At 40.8% G+C, this 4,727-nt stretch overlaps 1 protein-coding gene across 2 annotated transcripts in view; it reads right to left on the bottom strand.

The window, feature by feature from the left end:
• LOC109372479 (putative protein ZNF720) overlaps nt 1-4,727 on the bottom strand; it is a 38,156-nt gene that overhangs the window by 6,136 nt on the left and 27,293 nt on the right. For both annotated transcript variants that reach the window (XM_019625745.1, XM_019625746.1), the window contains one exon: nt 91-249. In XM_019625745.1, the coding sequence (XP_019481290.1) occupies nt 91-249 (159 nt within the window). Of the gene's footprint in view, nt 1-90; nt 250-4,727 lie in introns of those variants that run through there.

Genomic DNA, 4,727 nt, shown 5'->3' with positions numbered 1-4,727 from the left:
GCCTCAGTTTACCCGGAAACCCCCGCGGACCCTCCACCCGGCAGCGAAGCGGCCTGGGATCGGGACGTCTCCCCAGGACGCCGGACTCACCGCTGTAGGGGGGCGCGGGTGCGGGGACTTCAACGTCGGTACTGACCCCCAGGCGTCAGGAGTGTAGAGCGGTGGACTGAGGCGCTCAGGTTTAAACCACAAACACTGAAAGCCACGATGGTCAAGCAGACCTTCTCTCTGCGGTGGCCGCTTCCGGGTCTGCAAGAAACAGCCCTGACGCTGCCAGAAAACGTGGGCCGCAGGCGGGGCCTGTGAGGAGCGCTAAGGTCCTGGGCGGGACAAGAATATTTGCCCGGAGTGGGCGGGGCCCGCGGGAGGGAGGGACCCAGGAGAAGGGGTGGGGCCACAGCTGGTGGGGCGGGGCTCTCCTCCGAATCGCTCGCTTTGGTTACTGACTATTGTTCATTACATTTATGTTAGGTAAGATCTTAAAAACCCACTTTATGTTGTTAACATTTCTCTTAGATGTATATTTACTGATGTTTAGTAATGCTTTACTCTTGCTTTAATATATAGCCCAGTTCATTATATATTAAGATCTCCGCAGTATAAATTTCTGATTAGTGAAGATTCATCCTGCATAAAGACCTTACAAGTTAATTATATTCGTAAAGCTTTTCTCTAATATGTATAACTTGATATTTGGTTATTAATGAAGAGTGGATCAAAACTTTCCCATCTTTATTGTGAATGTCGTTTTTGATACTAGCAAGGATTCTTTCCAGTTGTGAATACTGGAACCTTTTCGATAGATTTAACTTGATTATACTTATAATATGCATCCTTAATCTCTATGGTTTACCCTGATGTAATTAAAAGTTTGATCCAATGTTTCTATCAAATTATTTCATGCATTTGTTTCCTGAACATGGTTTAAAAAAACCCAACAGGATGTTGGGACTACATTTTGGGATCTTTTGAAGATAGATTATGGAGATTATATGGTATTATGGAATATTGTGCCAACCAGCCATTTTGCCACAAAATAGACTTCAAGTTGGACTCCCATGTTCACAAGCAAACAAATACATCACTGATAGACTACTCATCAAACTCAGAATCACTGAGGTAAAGCCTACCCTGTTTCCCTAAAAATAAGACCTCGCCAGAAAATAAGCCATAGCATGACTTCAGGTGCCAAAATATGGCACCTTGGCATACTGAATATTTTAAGCTGAAGGAGTTTGTGGAAAAGGAACACGTATCCCTGAAACATGTCATAAAACCCTCATGTGAGGGGTGCGTGCCCTCCATATCCTTAAGGAATCATGCTATGGTTTATTCTCTGGCTAGGTCTTATTTTGGGGGAAACACAGTATTATAGTGAAAGTCAAGCATTCATTTTGTTTATGGGGAGTTTTCGTGCTTGCAAAATCTACAAGGAAGGAAAATGAACATATTCACAATAAGAAAAAGAGGATTTTCTCAATCAATGCAAAAATATGACATGTTTCCCTGTAAAATCATTATAAAACAGATGAAAAATTTTAAAGATGTTAAAATTATTGAAGACTTCAAAAATTTGAACAACACAAGAACTTTTACCTGGTGAATTAAACTATGTCACAAATACAGAAATATACATTTTTATACACACATAAAACACAATACTTACTACTATAAAATTTTTTAAAAATCTCGACTTAGGTGAAGAGAGACTTAACAGGAAACATAATTACTCTAGATATAATGCTCTGAGTACAAGACGTACACTGACAAGTCAGGCAGAAGAGAGCTTTTCATTTATAAAGAGGGGTCAACATGGCTAGCAAGAATAAAGAAAACAAAATATAAACAGACCCAAACATATGGAAAACAAGCTGATGGTTGCCAAATTTGAGGGGTGTGGTGGGAATAATAAAATAAGATAAATTAAATTAAATACCAAAAATGTGTTATAAAAAAAGGGAAAATGAAAACTTCATATGCAATAACATGATTTTTGATGGAGGTGGTGGGCATAAACCATTCTAGGTCCTCATCATGGGTGGAAGTTATAATTACTGAACAATAAACACTCTCAGGAAAATATGTCATTCAATTATATGTGTTAATTTTTTTAAGGGAGTACCAAAGAAAAAATCCAAACAAGAAAAAAATTAGAAAAGAAGGATGCAAAATAAAAGATTGAAAAATAAAACTAAACCATATGCACACTATTCAAAATACAGTACTTATATTAAGATCAAAGTAGAATAGAGAACAAATACTATGACCAGGGATGATACAATTTATATCACAATTGTGAAGGGATAAACTCATCACAAGACATGACAAGCATGATGCTCCCTCTCACAATATATAGAATTAGAAAGCAAATGAGTACGTACAAGACTCTAACAATGAAATTAATAAATCAATGAAGTTGACCTACCTGACATCTATAGAACTGTGATAACAAAATATATATATTAATCTTTGCTCCAGATTCCTGGCAGAGATCCTAAACCCTTCCGATTTCTTAAGTGATGAGAGCACTAAGGAGCATGTTTTGTTCTATTGCGGCAACTCTGTGTGAGCTCCTGGATGGGGACTGGTCACCAGAAAGACCTCGCCATGATTAGAAGCTTGGGATTTTGAGCCCCACCCCCACACTCCAGAGAGGAGGAGGGGCTGGAAATGGAGTCACATACTGATCATGCCTGTCTTAGGAAGCTGCTATAAAATTCCAAAGTTGCGGTTCGAAGACTTCCAGGAGAGTGAACACATCCACACCGAGGGTGATGCACTCCAATTTTACGGGGACAGAAGCTCCTCTGTACGGGACCCTCTCAGACCTGACCCTATGGATCTCTTCATCTGACTGTCCATCTGTATTATCACATCCTTGAATAAATTGAAGATCTGTGAACTGATCTAACAAATTAACTGAACCAAAGAGGGGGCTTTGAAACCTCCAATCTATAGCCTATTGGTCAGTCAGAAGCGCAGGTAACAACCTGGAGCTTTGATTGGCATCTTTGTTGAAGGCAGGATGGGCAACCTATGAACTGAGCCCTTCATCTCTGAAATATGATGCTGTGTTAGAATTTCATTAACAGATAGGACACCAAGCTGGTGTCCCAGAGAATTGCTTGGTGTGGGGGAAAACCTGTATACATTGGCTGACCACGAGTGTCAGAAGTGAAGCATTCTGGATGCGTGTGCTAGTACTGTGAGAGTAAAAGGGACACAGAGGAAGGAAACAGAGTAGGGAAGAACTGGATTTTTTCTGACACAGGGGGTGGAAAACTGAGGTCTTCTTTCAGAAGAACACCACACCGACCAAGAGAATTATACACAATTTTAAAAATGCTCATAGTACTATATGAGTACCAAGACAAACCATGTTCTTGGCCATGTAAAATGTAATCTGAATAAATGAGAACAGAACATATCAACAATTGTAATTGGCTCCTAAGATAGAAATTATAAATAGCACCTTTCAAAAACAGATAGCAATTTAACCAAACACCTGTAAGCGAACGGTTCTTTTATTTTGTTTGTTTGCTTTGATTTTCTGTACATCATTGTGAACTTCCTGCCTGGAAAGAGATGTCAGTTGAAAAGAGCTCATCAGGTCCTGAGGCTGACATAAGGGCAGGTGAACACGGGCATGGTACGTGAGGTCATTTACAAACATTTGATTTACGAGGTGAAAATATAACTGATAACATACACTCCACTGAGAGCTCTTAGAAAATGAAAGGCAATATGTTGCTCAATAAATTAAAAACAAATGGATATTCTAAGGGAAATAAAAAATATAAAATGAAATAAATAGGGGTAATAATATATAAAGGGAATTCTTGAAATCAAGATTTCAAAGGTTGTGGGGCTGGCCTGGTGGCTCAGTTTGTTAAGAATGTGGGGTCTGAGCAACAGGGTCATCAGTTCGATTCCTACATGGGTCACTGACCTGCACCCAAGCTGAGCTGCCAGTGAGCTGCCAAGAGGCAGTATGATGGCTCAGCTGATGAGAGCATGTGCTCCTAAAAAGGCTGCAAGTTCAACTCCTGCATGGGATGGTGGGCTGCGGGACCACCCCCACCCAACCATCCCTCCTCCCACCCCTCTTGCCACTAATATCGACACAACACCTTGAGCTGAGCTGCTGTGAAATGCCAATGGGCAGCCAGAAGGTGACTGGACTTGGAGTTGAGCTAGCTGCGCCCTCCACAACTAAGATTGAAGAACAAAAACTTGATTGTTCCCCTTCTCCAATTCCCCAATAAACACTTGACAAAAAAAAGAAAAGATTTCAAAGGTCATTACTGGTTATTATGCACTCCCATCTGTACCCTTGACGTTAGGATGTTGGGGTGGGTACAGAAAAAAGAAAATGTCAGTGAAAGAATACCAGTCAGCTTTCTGGAAGTTTAGCTGTGGTAACACATACCCCTCCATTCTCTTTGGCTTACAACAACAAACCTTTCTTTCTTCCTCATATTATATCTCTCATTGTCCACCTCTTGCTTAGCCCCATAATTAGATTCTCAGAAATTTCAGTCTAGCTGAGACTGGAGGAGAGAAAGACAGAGATATGTTGTCTTACAGCCAATCCCACGACCACCCCCTTTGCATTAGCCTCATACCCTGTAGTCGAGAGAGTGTCTCAGAAAACTGAGGCCGGATGGAATGATATCTGTAAAGCTCTCTCGGGGGGCGTCTCGGAAAACTGAGACCTGATGGAATGA

The sequence above is a fragment of the Hipposideros armiger genome, unplaced genomic scaffold, assembly GCF_001890085.2.
Source record: "Hipposideros armiger isolate ML-2016 unplaced genomic scaffold, ASM189008v1 scaffold_639, whole genome shotgun sequence".
NCBI classification, from domain to species: Eukaryota; Metazoa; Chordata; class Mammalia; order Chiroptera; family Hipposideridae; genus Hipposideros; species Hipposideros armiger.
The sequence above is the reverse complement of the archived record's forward strand: the minus strand, read 5'-3'. Positions and strand labels throughout refer to the sequence as shown.